This window comes from Epinephelus moara, chromosome 3, assembly GCF_006386435.1.
Source record: "Epinephelus moara isolate mb chromosome 3, YSFRI_EMoa_1.0, whole genome shotgun sequence".
Lineage (NCBI taxonomy): Eukaryota > Metazoa > Chordata > Actinopteri > Perciformes > Serranidae > Epinephelus > Epinephelus moara.
Window position 1 is genome coordinate 37,581,267 of NC_065508.1, and position 27,995 is coordinate 37,609,261.

General features: G+C 40.7%; 1 protein-coding gene across 3 annotated transcripts; it reads right to left on the reverse strand.

Annotated features, from left to right (window-relative positions):
- Positions 1-27,995, reverse strand: cfap58 (cilia and flagella associated protein 58). 3 transcript variants are annotated; one of them, XM_050035596.1, is made up of 18 exons: positions 27,887-27,995; positions 25,620-25,889; positions 25,278-25,426; positions 25,038-25,188; positions 24,490-24,684; positions 23,572-23,709; positions 21,667-21,826; positions 16,737-16,819; positions 13,055-13,246; positions 12,738-12,899; positions 10,978-11,124; positions 8,576-8,716; positions 8,267-8,490; positions 5,873-5,981; positions 5,560-5,664; positions 1,800-1,919; positions 637-761; positions 1-457 (listed from the first exon to the last, which is right to left on the reverse strand). In XM_050035596.1, the coding sequence occupies exons 2-18, from the start codon at positions 25,863-25,865 to the stop codon at positions 346-348; spliced, it is 2,559 nt and encodes an 852-aa protein (XP_049891553.1). In that variant the 5' UTR covers positions 25,866-25,889; positions 27,887-27,995; the 3' UTR covers positions 1-345. The 3 variants fall into 3 exon arrangements, with proteins under 3 accessions (XP_049891553.1, XP_049891547.1, XP_049891557.1); XM_050035590.1 differs by lacking the exon at positions 27,887-27,995 and adding an exon at positions 26,394-26,492; XM_050035600.1 differs by lacking the exon at positions 27,887-27,995 and adding an exon at positions 26,394-26,492 and having other exon boundaries at positions 419-545.

A 27,995-nucleotide genomic window follows, 5' to 3' on the forward strand; every position in this document is an offset into this window, starting at 1 on the left:
GAGTTATTATAGTCTCCTTAGGATGAGAGAAAGGTATAAATAACCGATTGCTCAACATAGTGGAACAAAACATCAGACGCAAAGTTGATGTGTTGCTTTACATAGATCAAAAATATATCCTAGAACATGATTAAGTATAGACTGACAGCTGAGCATTGTTTCCTTCCTGATTGTCTGATATCTTGCATCAACACAGTTAAAGTCTTTTCTCAGACAGGTCATGATAATTAGTGGTAAAAACATTTATTTGCTGATAATGTCAGGTTATGTGGGAATAAATATTGTTCATCTCAAATCATGTAAAAGATGATGGATGGTTTATATAATATCCACTTATTATAGCCATCATCTTTTCAATGGGTTGTCAATCCTGAAGCCTCCTCCAGTGAAGTGAGGTTTGCTGCTCAGCTGGGGCAGGGACTCCAGCTGCTCCACCTTGGTCTTGGTTCTCTGCTCACTGATGAGACACACAGAACTCCAGGACATCAGAGAGTGAACAAAACTCACTAACTCATCACTAACTGCTGGAGTGTGTGCATGCTCCCCTGCAAAAAATTCATTGTGCATTTTGTACAAATCAATAATATGAAATGTCTGGATAAGGTCGCTAAGGTACAAAACAAAGATCAGCCTCACCTGTGAAGCTTCTTCTCGCTGAGGTACTTCTTCTTAACGTTTGCTAGTTCATTAGCTAATCTTTGATTCTCGCTTTTATACTCATTCATCTTTGAGTCGAGCATTCTCAGCTCTGCTATCAACGCCTGTGGGTCAGAGGAAAAGAAAACATTTTGTCAGAGAACAAAGACAGGTAAGGTACCATGTTTTACCTGGCAGATGCTACACAGGTGTGTAGGTGTGTGTATGTATGTGTTCATGTGTGTTATATATAAAATATAAGCTTTTACATACACATGGACAGATAAAGAAGTAATTCACCACTGGAAAGATGGTCTTATCATAAACTGATAATACTGTCTGTGCAGTAGAAAGATGCAAATACTTTTGAAATTGGTGCTACATGACCAGAGAAAACAGAGGAAAAGGAATGTGGCATTGCTTTCCTCAAGAGGTATAAAACTTACAACTACTGGAATGCACTGCAATGCACTGGACCAATAAACACTCCCACTGGTGGGTGATGTAATGCAAAATGCAATCTCAAATTACATTAAACAGCGAGTTAAAATATGTTTCTGAAAACATTTTAGGCAAGAAATAGGCAACACAGTAACAAAATCTTGGTTGATATTTGATCAGCTCTGCCTAGTCTTGCCGTTTGACCTGTGTTTAAAATGAGTTTGAGAAAGACAGAGAGAGAGAGAGAGAGAGACAGGTGGCTCTCTCTCAATATGTTCTGTGTACGTGGGGATGGCAGGCATACAAAAATGAAAAAGCATAATCAGTAGTTCGAGCAACAACCTGAGAGCCAGCGAAAATGGCAAATGAGCAGGGAGATCTGGGTGCAGGCAGGATTAAGGGAAGTTTAACACAGTTTATTTGTTTACACATGCTACCCACATCATCATGATAAAAAGCTAGTCGAATATTGGCAAAGTATCCCTTTAAATAGTGAGATGTATAAGTAAACAGTGACTGGACTTTGAAAAAATGTGCCACTGAATGGATGAACTGTCGCGACACAGATAATTGTGATGGACAGAGAAAGAAATGGGAACACCAGTTGAGGTCAAATACAAAAATAAGAAAACTAAGGAGAATGATACAAAACAAAAACATGAATCAAGAAAACGAAAACTAAAGAGATATATGCTTAGCAAAAGAAGGATGTGTGGGATGACCTTGAGCTTTTTGGTTTTCTCTCTGATGGTCCACTGGCACTGCTGGAGCTGCTCAGCTGCCTCTGGACCTGGCTGCCGGGCCAGAATGTGCTTCAGCTCAACATACAGCTTCTCCTTTTCCTTGGTGGGGAAACAGAAGGAAGGAAAATTCAACAGATGTGGGAGAGGGAGAATTAGTTAGAATTATGCTATTCTCAGCCAGTGTCATCATGTGAGATATGTAGAGGGGGACATCTGTACTGTCTGATACTACCACCAAATCATGGCAAAGTGAAACCCTATCAAATCCTACACATAGTGGCTTTAAAGGGCACAATTACTGTCATATGTTTTTCTATAGTAAACAAATCCAATGAAAAGACCAAAACCAACAATGAATGTATCAACTAACAAGTATTGTGTTTATATTTTAGCCTGATACCATAGGCGTTTCTAGCCCATTTTTGGGGGTGCTGAAGCACCCCTAAATTGAATCCCAGCACCCTTAAAATTTGAGAGATTTTTATTTATTTATTTATTTATTTTTTACTGTATGTCCTTTTTTAACAAGCTAGAAAAGTGTCAAAACCATACAGTACTTGGTTGAAACGTAATATTTTAACAACAAAAATACAGCCCCCCCACCCCATCCCTCCCACCTTTTCCCAATCCGGGCTCTGAGCGCTCTATCTGCACAGAGCAATGCGCTGCCTTCTAGAGTGGGTGATATGCAGTAGTGGTGTAAGAACCTGGCTGAAACCTGGATATGTGGAACATTTCCTAACTTCTACCACTCAATATCAACACATTATTATCATTACCAGTCCTCATTTTTGCTGCATTTAATCGTAGGTCACTGTTTATGTTGTTAGGTAGGAGTTAGCTGAGGACGTTACAGGTGGTCAGTACCACTGTCCTCTGTTTGAATTGGAATGAGAGAAGCTAGCTGTTGTGTCATGTGCATGTGTTAATATTAAAGCCAAGGTGCTACTGACTAGCTAACTGACTGGATGCCCATTAACATCATGGGCTCTAGTTTCGCAGACCGGGCGAGGCGGGGGCGCAGTGCACTTGCGCTTCGCCAACTGGGTGTGGCCAGGCGGATTTTGCAAGTTTGGCACACCGTGCTCGCTGGCGCAGCTACTCCTCTTTCCCACCTCCGTCCCTCCTACCTGCGCAAGCCGGAAAGAGGGAGGAGAGAAGGCGTGGAGTGGGTTTTACACACATCACACCAATCAAATGAGCCCCTCTCCTCGCCCTTAAATGCGCCGCGCGAAGGCGTAATGAGAGTTTACTCAATTCGCCATGGCAGAAGAGAGCAGCAGCGTCAGACGGCCAAACTTCTCCCAGGAGGAAACTGATGTTTTGGTCCGGGAGGTCCAAGCTCGCAGTGTCCGAATATACGGAACTGCGAGCAGACCTCCACGGGCTGATGATGCAAAGGTAGCCTGGGAGGAGGTCACCACAATTGTAAATCAATGTTGCGTTTCTCTCGTGTGCGCGCGCTCTCTCTTTCTCTCTCGCAGTCTCACTCTGTTTCTTTTCTTTTGACTTTTCTAAGATGACAGATGCTGAATATATACTCCCTATCTGATGCTGTGGCTGTTTGTGGTTGGCTGAGAGGGATGTGAACTCATTAGTTTGCAGCTGTGTTAATCAAATCAGGTTGGGTTTCCATTACGCGTGCCAAACGTGCCAAACGGTGCCAATCCCCTTTGATCTGACATCAGATGTGACGGGACAGTCGATATAGAGATACATTTATGTGCTGATTGCAGATAGTTGCATTGAATAGTGGTTTTTGTGGCTATTTATTGCATTATTAATGTGCCTGACATTCTGGAAACCTGCCTGTGAGGTTTTGGTGATGTGTGCGCACTGTCAGCTGGTCAGCCAAACTTCCACTACACCGGCTGCACTCCGCCTGCGCTGACAGTAGACCTGGTTTCAGCTGGCGAGTTCTTAGCGCACCTTCGGCGAAGCCTTTTGGCACGAAACAGTCACTGCGCCAAGCTGGATCTGTCGACACCTCCCCCTGCTGCGCCGCCACACCCATCTCAGCGCACCTCGGTCTGCCAAACTACTAAACTGAGCGTGCCTCGGGTTGCGCTGCTCTAAACTAGCTCTGCGCGGGGTTTGCCACCCTGCGCCACGCCCGGAAACTAGAGCCCTATAACTCCTAATGTGTGTGTGTGTGTGTGTGTGTGTGTGTGTGTGCGTGTGTGTACAGACAGACAGACAGACAGACAGACAGACAGACAGCCTCATCATGGATATAAGATTGTTTTTAAAAAAAAAGAAAAAAAAAAAAGGCCGGGTTCAGGTAAGAGTGTAAGATCAAATGGTCTATCTATCTAGAATGATGTTGTAAGTTGGATCAATGTATCAGTTTATCTCTTATATATATATGTATATATATCTATATACGTACATATGAACACGCAAAAAAAAAAGTGGACAGGTTGCCCGCTGCTGAAAATGTGGCCCATTGACATTTTCAGGTTTTAAAATCCTGCCCACTTGAATTTTTAATTGAATAGCCCTGCTTTAACCGCTTATTGTGATATCATTTCTTGGAGTATCTTCAAATTCCTCATATTCCTAAAAATCTGTACAACCTAAGCTAAAAGGTTTTATAAGTCAATAAACTGCGATAATTGATAAAAGTATTGACATTGTCATTAAAGAAATAATACAAAACTCAGACATGTTTTTTCATCAGATTTTAAAATTGAAACATAAACAAAATATTTTAGAAATCCATAAATGGCTAGAACTATGTACGTCATTTAGTTACTGAGATATGCTCATTTTTATGAGCAGAGTGAAAAGGCGTTTCGCGTTCCTCTGGCACCACATTGCATGTGGTGCAAAACAAGCAATGCAGCGCAATGACATGATTACAACCATACAACATGATGACATGGAAGACAGAAGCCTTAGCCGTCTGCTGCAAAAAGGATGAACTGTCTATTATGGTTTTTATTTTAGATCAGTATAAACAGGGTTATGCAAACAACAATCTCCTGCAGCCATTACAGGGAAATTTCAGCAGAACTACAGCAAAATACTACGTTTTCACTGCCATTACGTAAGGTAACAAGGTAATGACCTGATGATTGAAAGCTTTAGCTTTCTGCTGTAAAAAGAATGAATGTTTTAGCCATTATTGTTCTTATTTTAGATCTATTTAAACAGGATCATGCAAACAATGATCTCCCGTAGCCGTCTGCAGGATGTCTGTTTTTAAAGAGTTAAGCCCTTGTGAGAAAAATGGGATCAAATATTAAACAATGTTTATCACTAGGTAAATAAAAGCTTAGATCAACTTCATTATTGTGACAATATAGTTATGAAAATGTTGTAAAAACTACTGCAACAGCTATCAAAGGAATAAAGGAATAAAATCATCTGAATGAACTCAAAGTCAAAGTCCATTATGTTTAAAACAGAGATCATTTCAGCTAAACACTAAAATCAATTCATTATGATAAACTGTTATTGTTATTCTTATATTGTTTCACAAGATACATATATGAAGGTCAAAAATTAGCTGCCTCATCTCAAAGTGTTGGCATCTAAACAGTTGGCTGCCACACATTAATGACTTTCCCATTAAAATACATGTAAAGTGACACAAACCAGTGACAGAGGTAGTAATTTACAAACCAGCTGCTTCCCATCACTCCCTCACAATGATAACACTAATTTATACAAAGAGATGTGTACAGTGAGAATGTGTAGCCTACTTGTATGTACACACTAAGGAGAGACTATTTACCTGTAATAGGAGTTCATGTTCCTCAAGCTCTTGCGTCTTAGCGATCAGGCGTTTTTGTAAGGACTGAACCTTCAGGATGAGTTCATATTTGTCAGGGTCACTGCCCTGCAGGAAAGAGCCATTTACAGAATGTTAATGGCCCGATCTTTTCCTCTTTGAATAATGAAATTTACTCAGCTTGAAATGTGTGAATCATCTTTTAGATAAGCTAGGAATGGAAATGTTCATGTCACTGAGGGGCAGACAAAAACAAAAACAAGTCTGGGTTGTGATAGCTTCAAGGTACACAGACACTAATAAACAAGTACTCCACCTCCAGTCGTCTCCATCGGTGAATATTTATGGGCTTCAGCTGTTCCTCCAGAACGCTGTTTCTCGTCCTCTCTCGAAGCAGCTCCCTCTGCAGTTGGAACAGCTCTCGCCTGCGACACAACAACTCACTGGTATTTCACACAGTTTTCACGTGCAACACTATCTTAACAATTGACACACTAAATTTTCCCAGTAGTTCACTAGAAGGATATTTTAGTCAAATGTAGAAAAACAAAGATATAAGCAAGTATGAGCATGGACAATCTGCCTCTTACCCTTAGGCTGGTTAGGTTACAATCTTAATGCAAAACCATACATTTTATTGAAATAATAAAATGAAGGTAAAAGTTACTACAGGTTGACTGGAGTCTTAAAGGCAAAGTTGAAAGCTTTACTATAAAAATGCTGAGTTTTAAAGGTCTGGTGTGTACAACCCGGTATACACTAATTTGGGGCTGTCCCAAACAAAAAATGACCAACGTGAAAGAAACGTAGTGATATCTCTGGTCGTGGCTCTAAATTGGTGGTCAGACATCACACAGTGAGAGGTTCAAGGATGGCTATTGTCAAAGTCTTGCAATCAAAGACAACCTGGGATAAAACTCTGATAGAGTCAGAAATATGGAATGACCATCTCACTGTGTGACTTCTGTTATGACCAACGTCTACTAACCAACCAGTGAAAACACAGTATGAAATGAAGCACTGGCCCTAAACCCAAACAGACAGATGGATAGCAGCTTGCCATGGAGACAAAACAAGCTAAAAGAAATGTGTGGGATTCCAGCAAAAAGGAAAAACTGTGGCAGCAGAATCCTTGTCTGTATGATGTGTCCTCCAGCTCTTACCATGATTGCATAAAGAAGGACGAAGCATGGAAGGAAATAGCGACAGAGTTGCAGCTGCCAGGGGAGCAACCTAGCAGCTAGCAAACACACAGACACACCACAGTTATTTAATAATGTGACCCTCTATGTTGTGCTTCACAGTTGGAGAAGTAATAACCAATGCAGCATCCTTGCGCACTCAGTATGGGAAGCTATTGCACTGTACATTGTAGCCTGTAATTCAGTAGCCTCTTTCATCGCACTGTCTGCATACATCAAACTTGATGGCGTACTCAAGTTTATTTGATCTATGTCTCACAGTGTAGCTGCACTAAACTTATAAGATTGCTAAAATCTCGCAGTCTGTGGGGACTTGAGGGGATTTAGTGGCGTCCAGCAGTGAGGTCTTCAAATTATAACCAGCTGAAACTTTTTCCTGGTCAGAATGCCTTCTGTGTGGGGCGTCGGTGGCTTAGTGGTAGAGCAGGCGCCCCATGTACAAGACTGTTGCCGCAGCGGCCCGGGCTCGACTCCAGCCTGTGGCCCTTTGCTGCATGTCACTCCCAGTCTCTCTCCCTCTTTCACGCTTGTCTGTCCTATCAAATAAAGGCTAAAAATGCCACAAAAAAATATCTTAAAAAAAAAAAGAATGCCTTCAGTGTTTATTATTCAGGAGTTTTTTTACCAGGAGCCTAACTATACGCAGAGGCCTCATCCTCTCTAAAACAAACAGACCAGGTGATTTAAACCAATAAAAACACTGAATAAAGCAGTTTCACATTACAAATCAGTGTGTCTCCAATGCTGTTTGGCATGTTGGAGACAGCCCGCTAGCCCAGCTTAACTTTTTTCTCTGATAACTTAAGATCCAGACGTTCAGGAGGTTTTTACAGTGAACTGAGTTATCTGCAAGGGTCTTCTCAAAAACAAACAGAACTGGTGATTTGAACTGGTAAAAACACTGAATAACACAGTTTCACATTAAAATAAACAGTTTTTCTGACACTACTCTTTGTGGAGGGGCCGCTATCTGTGGCAGCTGACTAGAGCCAGGCTAGAGCCAGTGTTTGATATGTCTGTTCTGGGCTACTGTAGAAACATGGTGGTGCAACATGGTGAACTCCATAGATGAGAACCCACTCCCTATTTAGATATAAACAGCACAAGTCCTATTTTCAGGTGATTATACACTAAAGAGAACATGCTTATTATATTATATTATATTATATTATATTATATTATATTATTATATTATTATATTCCCCCTAAATCCTACACACTGGACCTTTAAAAGAAAACAGCTTACTATTGTTTTAGCTAGAAGTTCAAAGGAAGTCATCCCTACCTCTGACTCTGATCTAATTCAAGCTTGCTCTATCCGTCTTTGAATTGTACACTTCTACACTCAAGACTGCACTCTGTGGGTCACCTCATTCTTTCTCCATCCTGTCCATCTTCTCTACTGCTAATTCTTTTCTACGAGCAATTTCTTCGCTGATTGTCTTTGTTCAAACACCCCCACTTCATTTTCTCTCTATCCTACTCTGGCCCTCTTCTCTCTCTCTTACCTCAGGTCCTCTGTGTTGGGTACGGTCTTGTCCAGGATGCTCTTCTTGCGCTGCAGCCTCTTGATCTCCAGCTTGAGCAGGCGGATGTCATCCATCCTCTGGTTGAAGTGGAAGTCCCCCTTGCTCAGGATTGATTGCTGGATCCTGATCTTCTCATACAGCAGTGCTCGCTCATCGTTGCGGTGTAGCAGCTGTTTGCCCAGGTTGTCTCGCTCTCTGATCACCTTGAAAGAAGTTTTGCCGACAAATGATCAGACACAAGTCTCTGTCTCTCTTCTTCTTGTAGTCTACCTCTTTCTTTTTCTTTACCTGTTCCAGCTGTTTCTTCTGTTGGATCTGCTCAGCATCAGCGTCAGATATAATCTTCTGCAGTTTTTGCTGTTCTGCTTTCTGACTGTCAACATGCTGCTTTGTATCCTCAAGCTGGAGTTTAATCGACTGCAGCTCCCCCTGCAGCGAGACACAGAGATAGGTGCACACATGCACACAAATTAGGCACAAATGGTCCTACCAATACAAAGTGAAGACAGCCCTAAAAAAAAGTGAAAACTTGTCATGTTTAATGGCTGTCTTTTGCTTAGAATTGGGTCAGAGGTTCACATTGTTAAGTTACTTACCAAGACAACTTTCAACAAATGAAATTAATTGTCTTTGGGGCAAATAAACATGAATAAACAAACATACATAAACATGTATTCATTTGGCAGAGGCTTTTGACCAAGTGTAAAGGTTACTACAGGGGCTAGGAAATCACAACTTGCACTTAAGAAGTTCACTTAGTAGAGTGCAGGGGCCTCATTTATAAAACTGCAGAGAATCCACACGAAATGTTTGCATACGGACAAATGAGGAAATGTACTTACACCAAATAATTTCCTGATTTATAAAACTGCCAGTACGCAATTTCCTTTTATAAATCCCAAATGAACTTGGAATTGTCCGTGTGTGAATGTGCCTCATATCCCGCCTCTACACGCCCACATTCAACAATAAGTGGTCAGTGGAAAGCACCTCATTATTAATGTTGATGCATAGACATGAGCGGCTGATCAATGGTTCTTTACAGTACATCATGGCAACGACTGAGAGGAAAACCAAGAAAATTAGTATTCTTGTCTCAAAAATCGAGGTGCTTGCTGTTGAGCTGGAGGTTAGAAAGCACATCGCCTGTTGTTTGGTGGGCAGTGGGGTCACAAACTAAAGAAAAGGCAGCAAGTGGGAACATGTTGCTGCTGCTTTTAATACAGTGAGTTAATCAAACAGAACACTACCTGAGGTTTCTTTTTTAAGTGGATGCAAAAAAAAAGAATTTCACCTTGACGTATTTCCTAATTTACACAATCCATATGAAGCAGAGTACTGCAGTGTCTCTGGTGCGCTCTGTGCACCTGACAGCACAGTTGTGTTCCCTGCAGCCAATTTACACACAAAAACTAAAATTGGTTACTTGGTGATATTTGCACAGTATTAGAAGAGATTATTGACAACTACTGGCGCAGTGTACTGCAACTATTTCATGCTGTTGATGAAATGATGTTATCTTGGATTCCTACAACTGAAAAGATTATTTCATCAGTAAGCCTTAACGTGGCTGAGGTGAAAATGACTCAGTATATTCACGCTTATTATGGGGTAAAGGAAAGCCAAACTTTCCTGAATCCTGTCACCTGCCACAGCCTGACATCATCCAGCTGCGCACAGTGCTCTCCACAGCTGACCACAAGTGTTAGCAACGTACAGTCCCTCTGCTCTCCTCTGCACTCAGTGATGGGGAATGTGATGAGACAGCACTGATGAAATATTGAGCGGGACTTGATTTGAGATTTAAGGTGACATAACTTTTGCAATCAAAAGGCGCTTATGGAAAAGTTCTGGCTCGTTGGCACAAACACCAATAACACTGCTGCATTTCAATGTTTATGAAGTGGCTCTATAAGAAACTCGGATATTAGGTCAATTACAATGTGTGAGATTATTACATGTACAATGATTTCTCTCACATCTAATTTCCACAATCAGGCTTCAATTCACCACCTCATCATCTGTGTCACCTATTTCCCCTGTCTCCAAAATGTATGTACGCATAGGTCAGTTTCCCTAAATTTACACACATTTCCTCCTCTAGTTTTTCTTTATAAATCCCAATTCATATGTAGAAAGTGGCGTACGCACATTTCAAGCCCTTTTCTTGTGCGTTCGCAATGGTTGTAAATGAGTCAATATATCTCTGTCAGGCGGCTGCCCGGGTTGATGGCAGCCACTCTAGGCAAACTTTGAATTTCAGCAGATGTGCCGCAGCGTGTTTCAGAAGCCAATAAAAATGAGTGCCTAGTCTGTTTTTGAGTGAGACGCATTACACTGCACATAGCAGATTGCGTTTTCCTGCCACCAGTCACTGTATGTGAAATATGGATTTGATCTGATTATGAGGATACATTTATTTTTAACAACTGAAACACAGCCACAAATCTTTGATTCATGTCGTTCATAACTGAACCCTATTAGTTTGTCTGTAGGCTACAGCACAACTAAGTAAGAAATAACAACAATAAACACAATTAAAATAGACAAAAAAGAAACCATACTTACTTACTTACACACACACACACACACACACACACACTTCCAAATGCATGATCCACTCAAAGTTTACACCTGGTGAGTTAATAATGATAATAAGGAATTCAAATCCACATCCCACTATGAAGCACCTTGAGAGCCTCGTTATCCTTCTCTAAACGTTTGTGTTCCTGCTGATCTTTGGCAAGGGCAAGCTCCTTCCCAGTGATCTCATCTCTCAGTCGGGTGACCTGGTTGTTCATGGTTTTCATCTTCCTCTTCATCTCTGCAATCTCTTCCTAAGGCAGAGAGACAGACAGTGGAAGAAGGGAAAAGAAGGAAGGCAAAAAAAAAAGAATTATATATTACTATATATTATACACATATAGAATAAATGACTGCAACCAGTGATCAAAAAGTTCAGAGAAATTGTAATAAAGTTGCCTGTCCGGTCAGCCAAGGAGAGCACTAGTAACGTGGGCATATTTAGCCTCTGCCATTTTTTCACTGGCAAATACAGAATACAAACACAGGGGCCCTCATTCATCAATCTAAGATAAAGATAAGATAAGATAAACTTTATTGTCCCGCAGGGGAAATTCATCTTGGGCAGTATAGTGCAAACAGCTGTAATATTCACATACATACATAGCCTACAGACAAGTTACCTATCACAGCGTAGGAACGATCAGGCTGTGACAGCTCTAAAAAAAACATCATTTAAATATCCCGCTCCAATATATTCTACGTTTAGAGGCCGCACCGTTAGAGTGAACAACATGGAGAGATGTAATATGGCCAAAAAGAGAAACTTCTCTGAGCTAGAAATGGAAACACTGACATCCCAGGTCCAGTTTAACCAACTGGTTCTATGTGGCAGCCTGAAAAATGGCATCAAAGGAAATGCTGCGGTCAACAGTGTTGCAGTGGACAGTATAACTCCAGCTGAGGTTGAAATATATTAAACTTATACGTCCATGATATGTACCGACCGGCAGCCTACATATATTAATAATATTTGTCTATATATTTTATAATATTGATATTGTTAAATTATTTATATAAAAGCTTAAAACTGAGCCAGACAAAGGAGCATGTGGCCACGCATATCTGGTCTACTTCCATGTTGGGCCTAACAGGTGGCTGAGGAGACAGACGCACCACATGTCTCTCTGAGCCAGACACTGGTAAAAATTTAACCACCTAGGATATCAGTATTTAAATAATGACACTATTGCACAGTTTATAATTTCTTTTTAATCATGGTTTAATGATAACTGAGATGAACATGCTTTGGTTTGTCAGCCTGGAGCCAGTTCCACAGAGCCAGGGAACTACAAACTGAGCGCACATGAATGTAGGTTTTTATTATTCTTCTATATTATTATAATTATAATATTTTGTCATATGCTATACATTTGATTGATATATGGCTGCAAATACTTAGATGCCAGTCAGAATACAGTCTAATAACAATTCTCCAACTCAGCCAGATTTATTCTGCTGCACCGCCAGTCCACTCTGACTCAAACTTGCGTACATGAGCTGGGACCTGATGTGAGATTTAATTGTGTCCTCAGCTCACAGTCACATTGATAACGGCTGAGATTTGTGTGGAACTGACGGTATGCCCATTTTTCTGTTGTATGTTCATTTTGTAAATGAGGGCCCTGTCCTACAGATATGAATGAAAAAACATTATGCTCATTCCGGATCCTTAGTGCAATATCTTTTTTTAATACACAGTCAAAACTTTTCTATTTCCTGGCACCCTGGTGTAATGCAGGCTGGATTGCCTGCAGATGACACTCTGACTCCTTCACTGGATAATTAAATAATAAACTGAAGATGGTAAATGCTCTGCACTAATCACAGCTGTCTCTACCTCCTGCGATCAGCTGTGCATTTGTACCTGAGCCTCGAGGAGGTTTTTGCTGTAGAGGTTTCTCTCAGACACAACACACTCCAGCAGGTTCTCTTGCTGTTTGAGCTTGCACTCTGCCTCAGTCACCTTCTTCTTCCAGTCAAATATCTCCCTCTCTCTTACTTCAACGTCACTCATTTTTTGTTGCACCTGTGGAATGGAAAAAAGTTACCCTCAGACAAGAAGACAGAAGTTGATGGCAGGTTTCCCAACATTGTGATGATTAATATCTTGAAACCCTCTTGTGATATTACAATTAATCCAAATAAAGACATGCAACAAGCTAACCCTACTGCAGGACCTGCCTTCTGCATGAGGCTGCTGGTCTCGTTTATGTAGCGGTCACGTTCTTTCTCCAGCTGTTGGATGATCTTGCGCTGCTTCTGGGCCTCCTGGCGGTAGCCACTGATCTCGTGTTCCAAGGTCTTCTTGTCCTGCTCGAGGAGCTTCACAAGGTTCTGCTGTTTCTCAGTTGACAGTGATGCTTTAATCATGTTCTGTTGAAAGGAATCACACACACAAATACACACTGTCACTGATTCTTGTGATCTGAACAGTATTCGACTGTAATTGTGCAGTAAGATATTGTCAACGGTGCATACAGTGTGTTACTGTAAATAGCAAAGTATTGTGGGAAAATACTCAGCCATTACTGTAATTCTTCTTTACTGTAAATCTGTTTACAGTGGTATGCTTCCCCACAAGAAGCAGACCTTTTTCACAGCAGACATTTTGACATGTGTGCACAGGTGTATTCAATAAGATTAATGACAGCTGCATTGAGGCCCTGGTATCATCCAAGCTGGCTCACTAGAATGACTTACAGGGAACCTTAATGGAACTGAGCCATCGTTAATGTTATCAGTTTCACCGTGCTTTTCCTGCTATGACAAGTCAAAATGTCTGCTGTGAAAAAGGTCCATGGCAAGGGAGATTTGATTTCAAGGTTTTTAGCCGTTTTGGTGAAGAAGCAGCGGTAAAAAGAAAAAGAAATGAAGTAGTCAGGCATTATGTCAATCTAGTTCAACAAAAACTATAAGACTATTATTTCTGTTAACATTTTATCTAATTCTGAGACATTCTCAAATGCAGTCACTTCTTAACCCAGACATGAATTACCTTTTTATTATTAGCGGGAAAAAAAAGAAAATATACTGTAAAACTTCATTAAAAGCCTAGTGTCATGTCTTGTCAAGTTTTGTTTTCTCATTTCAGTTCTGCATTTCCTGTTTTATTTTGTCCACTCTCCTCTCGTTTCAGATTACTTCCTGTCAAGTTTCCCTCCAGTGTGATTACCTGCCCCGCCCTAATGTGCTGCACCTGTGTCTCATTGTATTCCCTCTCCTCATGTATTTAGTCTCTGTGCCCCCTCCTCTCAGTGCCAGTTAGTCTCAGTAGTTCTACTAGCGTTCCAGCCTTTTGTTTTCTAGTGTCAGGTTCCCAGTTGTTTTGACTTTTGCTGTTTTTGGACTTTGACTCTGCCTTGCCCTTTTTGGTATCTGTTTCACCTTTACCTGCCGTCTTCATTGAGGACTCTGTTTTTGAAAAGCCCTTGTGTCCTTGAGTCGTGCGTTTGGGTCTACTCCTTGTGTGAAACCTTGTCACCTAGTCCCAAATAAATGCTCAGTCTCTTTTACTTGCCTGGTATGGCTACACATTTTGACAAATAAAGGCCTGTCTCAATTTAACGCCTGGTGTGGTTGCCAAGCACTACATTTTCTTTTTTTTTTATGACCAACTTTTTATTGATTTTTGTTGTTTTACCTCATGGGAGGTGGGGAGACATACGAACAGAAATGTCGCCAATAATTTCCATACAGAGCATCTACATTACATGTTTGCCACAGAAAGGAATTCATACCAAACAAGTATGGTTGTACGGATGCTCAGTAATAATTAAAAAAACAACAAAAAAAACCCAGGTCTCCCAACTCCCATCCACCCTCTACCCAGGACTGCGACAGATTTATTGGCATGATAATGATGATGGCACGTTCTGTACGACATCTATTGCACGTCTGTCCGTCCTGGAAGAGGGATCCCTCCTCAGTTGCTCTTCCTGAGGTTTCTACCGTTTTTTTTTCCCCGTTAAAGGGTTTTTTTTGGGGAGTTTTTCCTTATCCGCTGCGAGGGTCATAAGGACAGAGGGATGTCGTATGCTGTAAAGCCCTGTGAGGCAAATTGTGATTTGTGATATTGGGCTTTATAAATAAAATTGATTGATTGATTGATTGATTGATTGATTGATTGATTGATTGATTGATTGATTGATGGATGAAAAACAAGTGGTGAGTCTGTACCTCTGATGCTGTCATAAAGTCAGAATATGTGTCCATTCCTCAATCACTCGCTAAGTTATTTATATTTTTTTAGTCAGTAAGGGTCCACCGACCAAAACAATCCAAAGTGTTTTTCATAAAAATGAATCCAAGTTAAGAATATTGTGGTGTAAAGTGGTGTTGTATCGGTATGCCAGGTGCCGCAAAACAAGTTCCATAACATAACACACAATTGAGACATTATTCAAAGCCTAATTTTTATACAAGTAATATTTATACTGGTTTAAAAAAACAAGCCTGGCCTGTTGAGTTCAGTGATTTAAGCAAATAATAGCCCGCGCTACTAGCTGAAATTTTACAGTAATCTCAAGAGGTTAATCTGTCTGTCTGTCTATAACATTAAGCTAAGTTACATAAAGGTTATTGATGTTATCCAGCACTGGTCTTTGATATTGCTAAAATATTATTTGAATTTTAAACCATATGAACCATTTTCAGTGGTCTTTTCATCTTGCTAATGTTAGTATGAATAGGTTGCAGTGACTGTGTGTTTCTCTTTTAGTAGCTCAGCACTCTTGGGACGAGTCAGCTTGGATGTTGGAGCCTTTTTCTGTCTTTGGATACTTGCTCTGGTCCAGATTGAAATGTCTCGCCAACTGTAGAATGGATTGTGATGACGTGTGGTTCAGACATTCATGTTCCCCTCAGGATGAATCATAGTTATTCTGGTCACCCCCTGACTTTTTATGCATACATGTTAAATATTAAATAATGATGTGTAATTGTAATTTTTAAAAAATCTGAGACTTTGCTGTGCTGTACTGTAGTTGGATTCTTTTTTATTTCTGTTTTTTACAGGAACAGATTGCTAGCAACTTCTCAGTAGAAATTGTGATTTCAGTTATGTATTGTAAATTTGTTGAAAGTTAATGAAGCAGAGTAATTGTAAACTGAAAAAAAAAACAGTAAAAGAACTGTAAATGAAAATACTGTATTTATACAGAGAATAAAAATAAAGTCAGCTGAATGCCAGTAAATTACTGTAAAACTTATAGCAACATTTTTACAGTGCAGGAACATGAGTAACTAATGAGAAAAAAACAGAAAACAGGACAAATGCCCAATGGGACACTGCCACAATAGATTCTGCTGTTCTCCACTGTCCATCATGAACATTTTTTATGACATGAAATGTCAGTATACAGTATGTAGTATATCCTGAACCATAATGCAGACATGTAACCAGAGTGGGCCGCTTCCCTGCAGCACAGAGCAGGCGAATTTTATCATCTTTCATAGTGAGGATACGTCCCATTTCAACACAATCACTGTCTTTACAATCAGGTGGGCCTGTTTCATCCTTGTCAGCCTCACTGTTACCTTCTAAATCTCACTGACTGATGTCAATTACAACAAAGAAAACTTTGGAACAACAAAGATTTCTTTTAAATATTTGATTTATTTGACAGTTATTGGTCTCTGGAAATGCGTAAGATCATGATTTGTATCCTCTGTCATTGTATTTTTAAAATGAGTAAAAAGTTTGTTTTCATACTTATCATTATAGTTGTTGAAAGATGGGGGCAGGCCCGTTTGGATTGCAGGGCCCCACCGCCTCACGGGGGCTGAGGGGTATACTTTACAGGCCAGAGTACATCACACAACTACCTCTGTTTGCAAGAACACATACACAGACTACAACACATACCTTATTTAGGATGTCTCTCTCTCGGATAAGCTCTTCGATGGCTTTCCTGTCGGTTTCAACCTGCTTTTGGGAAGATTCAAGATCTGTGGAGGGAGAAATATGGGTACAGTTTGAACTGATGGTCAAAGCCAATAGTGTTGGATGCTTTCATATTAACTTGTTCTCTTTCATGAGTGTGCCACTATTACACTGCCATTTTTGGTAATTTGGTGGACCTTACTTTAGTGAAGACTAAATAAAATGTTACAACAGATAGAAGAAGACTGTTTTCATATCTGAATGAAAGAGATTGCAGGGCAGAATATAGAATAGAACAAAGTACATACAGGATTTTAAAGTACAACAAGAAAATGTCAAGAAATATCAGAGACTATAAGAGGGTGTGAGGCGCTTCAAAAACAAGATAAGAAAAAGACAGATCTAAGATAAGAGATTGACAATGTAAAAATATGGAGGACACATCACTTTGTCAGTGCGTACACACACACATATCTGGACTGTGGTTAGAAATGCTTAGTCCTTGTTTTTCTCTTAATTACCACAGAGAGATGTTGAACCTCGCTGCCAGGTCCCTGTCTGTATCCTTCAACCCTGTGACCTCTACTTATGTAACAGTGCATTTTAGCCCATCATGTCAATATCAGCTTGAATTTAAGTATTTCAAGCAGTGGCTCCCAACCATTTTTCCAGGACCCCTTTTCTATCACTCAGCAAACTGACGACCCCTAATTAAGGGGCAACATTTGTTGATTTTTTATATTATACTGAATGCACAACTGTAACAGAACAGAACAATTGGGCCCTGTTTCAGAAAGCAGGTTTAGTGAAAACTCAGAGTTAGTTAACCCTGAGATAAGGGCATAGGCATAGTTTTAGGTATAGACGCTATGGACATGTCCATACCAAAGCCACGTAAACACGAATTGTCCCTACCAAAAATAAGGCTGCGTGAAAACTGTGGCCTATTCACTGGCCTGATTGACAGCTGTGTTCAACAGGGTCCATGTCATTGGTCCAACAGCCCATTAGTCCGACGGTCTGCGGTGCTGAACGGCTCCCGGCAGGCGTACAGCAAGGATTTTGATTAGGCAGCAAGTAAGATTGAAGTTATTCAAAAAAGGGAATAAAATGTTGAACGACTATTGTTTTTCTGTACAGAGTTGTATCAATGCTAATAGTTTAGTTTGCGTCCTAAATGCCTATGTAAACTGTAACGTTGCAAGCCGGTGGTGCAGCTAGTCAGAGAGCTAGCACTAGCTACTGTAGCTAGCTATTAGTTAATAGGTCTCGTAACGTTTGCTGAGGCAGAGCTAAGGTGCTGTCATGTTGTCATAACAGTTGCCTTTAGCTAGTAATAAATCAGTTTTGGTATGTAACGTTAGAAATAACTGTTGCAAACTCCTAGGTAAGGTTTAAGCAATGATTAGGTTCACTCGCCCACTGAATTGCGTCTGGTAGACATCTGGTTTCTTTATGCAATTCAATTGATGTCTGTGACTGCAGAATAACTAGTCCAACGTAATTATGTTCATATTACATAGGCTACACAGAATAGGCTGTAGGCTACACAGAAAAGAGTGTTTCTGTCTGCAAGTAGTTTGATATTGTCAATCATTTCCCTTTTATGATAGGTGGTGAGTGGAGGGCAAAATGCCACCAACTAGAAAGTGGTTTCTGGCACAACTTCACCGATTCACAAGGTGCATGGAAAGTGAGGGAACACTGGAAAATGTCAAAAGAGCTCCACTTGCAGTATGAAAAACAACGATAAGTTGTTTTTCATACTGCAAGTGTTGCTGGAGCTCTTTTGACATTTTCCAAAATGCCACCAAAAAGAAAAAAAATGGCATTTTTTGCCAAAGCAGCAGAAAGGAAAGATCAGGAGAGGCAGGAGTCTGGAGATGCATCGGGGTTACAGGTGAGATTAGAGTCTGACTCATATATGAGTCTGACTATATCATCTGTAGGCCAAATGCATCAGTTCAGGAAGCTGATTAAAGAAACAGTCATCAAGATCATCTGATCTGTAGCTCAAAACAGTATGCATGCAAATTAGTGGTGAAAATTTTTTCAGTGGTCCCTACCAAAGCTCAAATCAAACCTACGCCCCTGGATAAGGGAAACTCTGGGTTTTCAGTTTCTTAAAGAGAGGTAACTTAAACTTTGGGTCAGTTACTGTGGTTACTGACTCTGTGAATCTGACCAACTCACTGTCTGGTTTTCTTCAACAAAGCCTGTGTTTCTCTCTGTCTTCTCCCTTTGACACAGCCAAACAGGCTGTTTCATTTCCTCATTGAATCAGCTCATTTCAAAGAGTGGATTGAAGTGCATTAATAAACAGATATTTACTGTCAGAATCTAAATCCGGGTTGGATATTAGTTTGTTAGTCAGGATGATCTAAAGTTACTGTTTTTATGTGGTAATTTCTTTCAATAGTGATTTTGAGAGGTTTCCTTTTTTTTTGGTAATGACTCTTAACACAAGACAGCTGTCAGTTTGTTAGAGCATTACTGAAATATGTGTTGCATATGATGTGTAATCTCAGTTTCAATCATACAAATGAAGTGATTTAAAAAAAAATACAAGACATTATGGTTAATATTTATGAGGAGCAGGGTCATGGTGCAGCTGCAGAGTGAAACTGAGTATTTTAAATAGGCTGCATATAGTCTGAACAGGTTTTAACAGAATTTCAGCAGCTGAATTTAAAGTTAAAACATTTGTTAAAGCAGCTGAAATAAAGCCACTGAACACTGTTGAGCTAAAAATCTAAACAGATGTCTAAAATTTAAAATCTACTGTATTTTAACCTCCATGCCTTTTCCAGTGCAAATCACCAAACACATTATCACTGGACCAGATTATCATTGTCATGTCTCTGTCTTTGATATACGTATTTATATATTTTAAATCTTCAATTATATTTTTCATGTTCAGTTGCTGGCCTCTGTGTTTTGTCCCTGTCAGATTAAAGCTGTACAAATACATTTAAAATGTAATGTAAGCTATGTCCTAATGATGAACTAATGGATAACACTGAATAAAACTTTCTTATATTATTTTATTGACATTGTTCCCTGTTCTGACTCAGACTCTTTATTTATGTATTTATTTTTGTTAGATAAATGTGTGCAGTCTGCATATTCATGCATTATTATCGCTACGTCCACCGGATTAAAATGGAGGTTCTGCCCTTTACTGACCTGTTACCATGGTGAATCGTAGTATTAGAGTTCCATTGATGATGGCTTTTTCATTTACCGTGCACAAGCTTAACTCTGATATTTTTAGAAGTTGTTGTTGTTGTTGTTGTTTCTATTTTTTAAAGCCCCTCCAAGGAACTTTCATTTTGAGTTGATTTTGGCGACCCTGTGGACAAAAGCGGTAGTGTTTTGCCGGAATGAAGCCTACATTTCCCATGAGCTCTAGCGCGTATTGTCGTAAAGACGCTTACCTGGCTCGCGCATGTGTTTGTTTTGGGGATGAATGAAACAACAAGACAAGAAAACTTTGCCCCCGCTCCTATCGGGGATCCCAGCTCACCTCTGCCACGCCCCAGCTCTACCTCTCTGGCGTAAGCGCCACCGCCGCCGGGATAAACGCAGTGGTCGGCTGGTAAAGCTGAAGGCCTGTTTGGCAAGCACTTCCACGGCTTCTTGGACTGAGTATGGAGCGGTGCCTCGCCTCTTTATTTCTCGGCACTCGCTGGACCCTGTCGATGCCTGGCTGGTACCTGTCGTCGGCCGGGATGAGGTGTTCCAGCCCCGCGGCCCCTGCTCTCCTCGTCCCCGCTGGCGCGGGGTGAATCTGCGCAACCTGCGGCCTCTGTGTGTGGCTCCCCGGACAGCTAACGCCGTGGACCCGCCGGCTCCTGCCAGGATTGGGCTGGTAAATGCTAGATCGCTAGCGAACAAAACGTTTATCCTGAAGGATTTCCTGACTTCCCGAGGATTGGATTTTCTCTGTGTGACTGAGACGTGGCTGACTGTTGGTGAGTCCAGTGCTTTCACAGAACTTTTACCCGATGATTGCTGCTATTTTAACTCCCCGCGGACGTCGGGTCGAGGAGGAGGAATAGCGACTATTTATAAGAGTCACTATAAATGTAAGCAGCTAGGTAAGATGACGTGTGCCGTCTGAGTGCCGTAAATCGTTTCGTCCTGGAAGCGACCTGGGGCGGACCCGGAGACAGTTTCCTAAAGGTATGGATATACACTATATAGAAATAGCTTATCTTCACACCGATGGTCTCATTTGCTGTTGTAGGTCACGCACAGACATCAGCAGAAACGAGAGACTTTTGCATATCAGTTAAAAGTTCCTTGTAGCGGCTTTAAAAAGGGTTCTTACACCTTGAATCAAGAAGGCCACCACTCCTCCATACAGCTCTGGGGACCCCTAGTGGGGGTTGGGAACAACTGAGACAGAGAACTGGATGTTAGTTTTAACACATGTTCAGCAAATTGCAGTTTCAGCTCCATTTGCACTGTTTCCACTGAAATTCAAATTATAACACTGATACTATTGAAATACTAATTTGTGTTACACTGATAAATTGATATCCTTTTTTTGTTATTGTTGTCCCTTTCCACTTGCACTTCCACTGCACATGCATGCATACCTACATATGAATGCACTGGTTGGTTCCTTTGTTGCCTCAGACATGCCAGATTGTTTTTGTGTGTGGACAAATCTGTGTGTATATTGTGAAGGCACAAATATTCATATGCTCATATTGGACTCTTATTACTTAGGATGAATGTTTTTGTTTCATCATCTCATATCAGACATCAGAGCTAATTTGAGGCTGAGACTGATGAGCTCACAGGGACCAAGACAGGACAGCACTGAGGGACATAGAGACAGTGATGGTTCATCTACTGTAAGTGTATGTGTGTGTCCATGATAAAACATAGCAAGCTCCAGTACCTTTCTCCAGACCGGCAATCTGAGCTTTCAGTGTCTCCCTCTGCACGTCCACATCAGCTTTCTGATCCTCCATCTGGTGGAACTTCTTCTGGATGGCTTCTCTCATCTTTGTTTGTTTGGCGATCTCCTGTCGCATCTGATTCACCTCCTCTTCTCTCATCTAACAGGTGGGAGGGGAGGAGTTGTGTGAAGCATTACACACAAGCAGCAAGCAGGAGAAAGGGTTTTGGAGAACAGATGCTACCGTTCACTAAGGGCTATAAGTCAAATTTGGTCTTTCACTCTTTCCACAGTCCTCACACAACTGTTTCCAAGAGTGATCCTGAATCCAAAAAAGGGGGGCGCTGTGTAAATTGTAATTAAAAATCAGAATGCAAAAATTTGCAAATCATTTTTAACACACAATAGGGAAAATAAATATTCAGCATGTCACAAATGTTTTCATTAAGCATCTTTACAATGCAACTATTCACAGTGAACTCAATAAAACTACACAGATAAAGAAATCATAACATTTCAATCCATAAAAAATGTGCAACAAAGTGGAATGACACGGGAACATGTCTTTCTTTATGCCTACTTTCAGACACTTTCTGTATGGAGAAACTGATTTCTCACAGTGTTCAGATGGGATTTTGGCCAGTTCTTTCATACAGACCATCTTTAAATCTTAAAGATTTAGGGGGGCCTGCTTGAGAATGCTGAGAGGGAATTTTACGATGAAAAAATTTTGAGTGTTGATAAAAGAAAAGGTGATGTCACATGGTGGTAAACATGCTGCTGTCCCATTTTGTTTTGAAATGTGTTGCAGGCAAACTTAGAATGAGTGATATCTTACAAAAACAAACAAACAAAAAACAAAAATAAAGTTTATCAGATTCAACATTAATATCTTCTCTTGGGATTGTATTCAATTGAGTATAGGTTAAAAGAATATGCATATCATTGCATTCTGTTTTTATTTACTTGTTACAGTGTCCCAACTTTTTTGGAATCAGGGTTGCATTTAAGACAAAAATAATAATGCTGTTTTTTGTTTGTTTATTTTTTGTGGGCTCTTTGTTTATGTTTTTTTTTTTTTTTTTTTTTGCTCTGTTTGCTTTCTGGGTGTAGAATACAATTGAAAACAGAGTAGACCTGTTTCTTTCATTTTATCTGATTTCAACTGCTGACAACTATGGATGCATGTGTGTATCCTTAGCAGGTATAACGTACCCACAATTCTTTGCGCACGATTTGCTGGAAGTGAAGGCGGGGCCTCTTCAATGAAAGCTGCCCAGTGGAGATCGTCAGGATTTAGAGAAATATGTCATTATCCGAATTATTATCCCCAGCAGTTTTTAACACCACTGTTCTCCTCTCTGCTCCTGTCAGCCATCATTTTAGGCGGAATCATCGCAGCCTCCCCCACCCCATCCACCTCCAGTCACCTTATCCAGAGCCCAGGAAAAGCTCATCAAAAGCCCATTCCTCTTCACATCCAGACCCTCAGCTCCCTCTCATCTCATCTCCACCACCAGCATCTAGCATCCCTAATCTACTAAATCTTTACCACCCTCCTGGAATAGATGACATCCCAATGGGGTCTAATTACCAAAGACTTTTCACAATTTTCATACTTAGGTGCACATGTAAATAAATATTCTTTTCTCTCAAAACGAGTCTCTCCTGATCACCACGTGATTCCCGAGCGCAGCACCGCTGCTGCTCACCGCTCCCTCAGGGGATGGGTCAAATGCGGAGAACAAATTTCACACACTCAGGTGTGTGACAATCAGTGGAACTTTACCTTTACCTTTACCTGATTGAAATATTAAAAGTTCATTGAGGAGTAACTACGTAAGTCTCACCTGCAGTGAGGCAGAGGTTTATCTCTGTGTACATGTGTAGAGCACTAGTGTGTACCTTAAGCTCATTTGTGTTCTGCTGATTTTCCAAAGAGAGATGTTCTTTGACTGATGAGAGCTGCTCACACTCCTGCAGCAGCTTATTGTTCTTCCCTTGCATCTGCTCCAGCTCCTTAGTGGATCGCTCATTCAAGATCTGTCGCAGTCAGGGAAGGAAGGTTATGTTTATTACACACTGCAGTACAGTAACAGTGTTATCAACCATTCAGTTTCATGGATATTGGTTTGACAATGTTACGATTAACCACCTTGAACAATGAAAGATGCACTGACAGTTGCAAGCATGCTTTTTTCAATGCATATTGGTTTCATACAACCATTGTGCCCCTGGTTTTACTTAATACATTTTGCTATGTTGGTTCATACTGTATAATGGCTGACTAACCTAGACTTTGACTTTAAAGGTCCAGTGTGTAGGATTTAGGGAGATATACTGGCAGAAATGGAATATGATATACTAAGTATGTTTTCCTTAGTATATAATGACCTGAAAATAAGAATCATTGTGTTTTTTGTTACCTTAAAATAAGCTGTTTATATCTACATAGGGAGCAGGTCCTCATCCTTGGAGTCCACCATGTTGTACCACCATGTTTCTACAGTAGCCCAGAAGGGACAAACCAAACTCCAGATAGACTCTAGATGTGGCCACCATAGCTAGCAGAGAGGAAGAGGCGGAAGAGACCTCTGTGGATAATTTAGTTCCCTGTCTGCAATCCTCACTGCTAGATGCCACTCACCCCCCTAAATCTTAGACACTGATCTTTTAATGAACATATATTTACTTATACATATCAATATAAAGATATCAACCCAACTATAGGCTATATATTATTTCAACTGAGATGATAAATATTTTAGCAGTTGGTTTTTAACAGGACACCCTATAGAGTACACATCCCACTCAATTGCTCACCTTTAGCTCTTTGACCTGCTGCTCCAGCCTCTGCTGCTCCTCTTTGGCTCTTTGGCCCTGCAGATTCAGAGCCTTTATTTCCCCCATCTTGGCCTCCATGTCAGCATGCAGCTGCTTCACCTCCTTATCCAGCTTCTCCTTCAACCTCATCTCCCGTGAAATCTCATTCTGTTGTACCTGGAGCTCCTGCTGGAGCTGGATTTAGATGCACATAGCAGCAACAAGTTGGTACCAAAGCAAGATTTGGCAAAGCAATTTGTATTTCTCCTACATAAATCTGCAGACTCACTGATGTGGAAAACATATTGCAAAGCAAAAGTAATTTAAGTATAAGTTACAAATCTACTTTTCAACTTCTGCTTTGCTGTTGCAAATATGTCGCAATTAGGGCAATTTTCCAGTGACTGAAAGCCTCAAAAGATTTATTTATTTTTTTGTCCAGAGTTACAGAAACTCCATGTGTCTCCACAAAAGTTTTGAAAAGGTAACATAATCACAAGTACATGAGAAGTCAGCCTCCTGTCTATGAATATATGCCACTTATTTACCTGAGAAATATTCTCTGAGGCTCTGTCTCGTTGGGCCTCTATATCCTGCTGGGTTGCGGTGGCCTTGCTGAGTTTTTCTCTTAGACCCTCCACAGTTGCCAGCAGGAGATCCCTCTCCTTAGTCAATTCTTCATTTGTTTTTAGTAGATCACTGAAAAAGAGATCAGTTAGTTCCATTCACTTCACCTACAGTATTCACTCATCTAAGTATTCAGAGCACAGGGAGGACACATGGCTCACTTCTGCACTTGGTCCATAGAGAAGCCAGTTTGCTGTTCAGCCATTTTCATTAGGTTGGCAACTTCTTCTTTTAAATTCCTGATGCTCTCTTTGTCCCTCTTCTCTTTCTGATTAGCAGCATCAACCATTTTCCAAGCTTTGTCCAGCTCCTTCAGGGATGATTTAGCAAAACAGGGGGAAAATGATGAAACCACACCCAAATTACATAATTAAATATTACTTTCTATATCAAACACCACATACCCCATCAATTTGCATTTCTGGCCCTTTACCTTACACAATCCCAAATGTAATACTATAGCCTAACAGTATACTGTAGCCTCTCATGTTCTGGCAATATACCCTCTTTAGTGAAGTGATAGTTGTCTCATCTTCCTGGGACAGTTTCAGGGCAGCTGCGACTTTAGTGGAGGTGGACACAACCTCTGCATTCAGCTCCCTGCATTTGGACATCAGTCTCTTCTCATTCTCTCTGGACTTCTTCAGTGCACGGATCAGCTTCTCGTACTCCACCCGGACTTTGTCCATACTCTTGTCCCCAACCAGCTCATTGAGGACCATGTGGAACTCTTCCAATGACTCAAACATGTCCTCACTTACTGGTCCTGTCTCCTGGAAAGATAGCAGAGCAAAAATGTGTGAAGGCTGGGAGTGAGAGTGATCCTAACAGGCTGGACCTGGCTGCTTGTTCTGTTCTGATGTAACAGGAGATTCCACAGATACTGTAAGTAACAGACACGTATGTGACAGTCACAGCCCCTTAACAGCTATCTTAACTCGTTAGCTTTTGACCTTGTGCGTGATGTAACTTATGGGGGTTCAAGTTATTACAGATAAATAGCAGCACGCTACTAGTGTAAATTTCCACGGGGTCTAATGGCCGTCAGATTGACCAAACTTTACACGTATTTTGCATAAAATGCTGCACTTTATCCGGTGTGAAAAGACTTTGTTACCTGGATATCTTAGCTGGTCTTGCTTTATTTTCATACTCATATGTTTTTTTTAACGTGTTCGAAAACACCCTATCTCTAAATCTAATTTTTGCTCGGTAAACATCAACGTTAAGTTGCCTTGTAAACCGTCCGCGAGGAAACCCTTGGAAAGAGCACTTACCTCCATTTTATGAACCGAAAGGTCTATTATTCGTGAGTCTTCTGTAGCTGGTGTTAATAGAATTGTTGACGTATGTTGCTAAGCAACCGCTGATCTCGCGAGAGCCGAAGCCGCTGGTCGGCAGGAGGCTCGTTCGAGATGAACTGCGCCTCGCCTGGAAAGTAGACGAGAGCAGGCGGCCGCAGCAGGGGGCGGTGACAAAAAGCCGCAGTGAAGTCGGACAGTTTCCCGACAGTTTCCCGACAGTTTCCAGCAGCCTTCAGTCCGTACAGGAAGTCACAGACACACTTACATCCTGTCTGGAATGATGTCAATTCATTAAAAAAGTGATCAGACCCATATATCAGTTTGTTTTCAGTCTCCAGTTGTTTTAATTATGATAGATTAATTTATTAAAATGCTTTACAGGTGATCTGTAGTTTATGTTCATGGTTTATCCTCCATTTGATATGAATTCTCCTGTAAATCAGCATCATATCAGTTTGACCTGTCCCCTCAACTACACAGGCTAAATAAACTGTGTTTGACTATAAGGTTAATATTTTCAGGGGGGAAAAAATACAAGACAACAGCTTTCATTAAGGCTCAGTCAGATACAGTCAGGGCTTCACATCTGTACAGATGTTATTTTGGGAATCCTCCCATCCTACTGACCACAAGTCTCTGTGTTGCTAAACAATAATTAAAAAAGTCCAGTGTTAATATACAGTAGACTCTGTATAGTTTATGATGAATGTATTCAGTCTCTGATGACTAAACTTCACCATCAGTCACACAACATGTTTTGTGCTCACAGAATAAACCTTCAGATCAGACAAATACAATCTTAATCTCTAAAATTCAATAAAAATGAATAGTTTATCTAAAACGCCATATTGACATCTGAACCAATCAGCTGTTAGATCAGGTGAGAGCCAGGCGGTGCAGTCGGTGGAGAGCAACTGCAGCGCCTTGCTCTAAAAACTGCGGCAGCCTCGCTCTCGCGGCTTTATCGCCGTCCACTTTTGTAATATGTCAGAGCAAGTCGGGATGAAGTCGGACACAAAACTAACCAGCATGCGTTGTGCGCCGATCGCCGGTGATCGAATCTGCGCAGGCCTGGCTCATCTCCAACGAACCTATTGTTGCTGTCAACAATCTACATTTTTCCTGTTAATCTTAACATTTATTTTGGATAAACATATTTTTACTTGTAAGTAGAAAGAATGTATTCTCTCCTCCACTGTCTTCATATTTTCCCAACTGCACTAACTCGCTAAAATACATGTCTAAACTGAATAGTAGCCTAAAGTTTATAAACTGCATGCATCATGCATCTAGGCCTATATGTAGGTCCTTGCTCTTTCAATGTGTCTTAGCTTTTGTTTTTTGTGCTCCTCTTTTATTTACCCCATTGTTTCTTTTTTGTTTGTTTGTTTGTTTTACTTTGATGTTTTTTCGTGCTTGAAAAAAAAAAAAACCTGTCTTGATTTTCAATGCAATGGTAGGCCTACCTCTCGGGTTTTTTTTCTTTCTCATGTGAGCTCAGCTCACACCCCAGCTGCATCAGCTGATCTGTTCTTTTCTATGCAACCAATTGGCAAATCTCATTCAGGGCAGCCC

Excerpts from the sequence above, each read along its gene's own strand:
- cfap58 (XM_050035590.1), bottom strand. Across the intron at positions 21,827-23,571 it reads AGAACACAAATGAGCTTAAG|ATGAGAGAAGAGGAGGTGAA; the intron begins GTACACACTAGT and ends CCCACCTGTTAG. Across the intron at positions 13,247-16,736 it reads AGAGAGACATCCTAAATAAG|AACATGATTAAAGCATCACT; the intron begins GTATGTGTTGTA and ends TCCTTTCAACAG.